A 633-nucleotide genomic window follows, 5' to 3' on the forward strand; every position below is an offset into this window, starting at 1 on the left:
CCCATCAGTTTTTTTTTTTTTTTTTCCAAGGGAGAAGATTATGAAAACATATTGGGTTAATTTGTTAAACAGACTGTTCTTAAGTTTCATTAGTGAAATGTTCTCAAGGATAGACAGAGTTTACACTAACATATTCAAGTGCACAGTCCGTCTCCCTGCCAGCTTTCCTTAGAGGAGGCGGAACGTACCTTGCTGTATAACTGTCTCCCCAGCAATGTGCATGACAGGGAACATGGCATCAAATATGTCGCTGCAAAATAAAACACACAAGATTAGGGGCTGCAGGTGGCACCCAGTGATGTGAAGTCTGTCTCCCTTCACTTGTCACAAAAACGAGCTAAGCACTGCTGACTTACTGTCATTGACCCGATTCAGTCACAGGAAAATCCACATAAAACAAGGCCCAGTTACAGGACTGCAGGCAGTAGGGTACTACTGCATGATACTCGGGCCACAGGGGAGGCCCGGGATTGGACCCTGGGTGGACCTGAACATGCCGGCTGCACGGGTGCACCTGTGATCCTGGTGACTAGTAGGCTGGGGGAGGAGAGTAGAGGACAAAAATCTTTCATATCCCTGATATGCAGAGATGATCATCACAGCACCAAACTTCCAGATCCACATCTGTGCGTA

General features: G+C 46.6%; 1 protein-coding gene across 1 annotated transcript in view; it reads right to left on the reverse strand.

The window, feature by feature from the left end:
- The window catches only part of PRKAR1B (protein kinase cAMP-dependent type I regulatory subunit beta), a 59,744-nt gene extending 59,497 nt beyond the window's left edge, over positions 1 to 247 (reverse strand). Inside the window, exon 1 of the mRNA XM_006141364.2 lies at positions 189 to 247. Within this exon, the coding sequence (XP_006141426.2) occupies positions 189 to 234 (46 nt within the window). The 5' untranslated portion in view covers positions 235 to 247. The remainder of the gene's footprint in view (positions 1 to 188) is intronic.
- Positions 248 to 633: the final 386 nt, after the last annotated feature.

Source organism: Tupaia chinensis, unplaced genomic scaffold (assembly GCF_000334495.1).
Source record: "Tupaia chinensis unplaced genomic scaffold, TupChi_1.0 Scaffold000052_1, whole genome shotgun sequence".
NCBI classification, from domain to species: domain Eukaryota; kingdom Metazoa; phylum Chordata; class Mammalia; order Scandentia; family Tupaiidae; genus Tupaia; species Tupaia belangeri.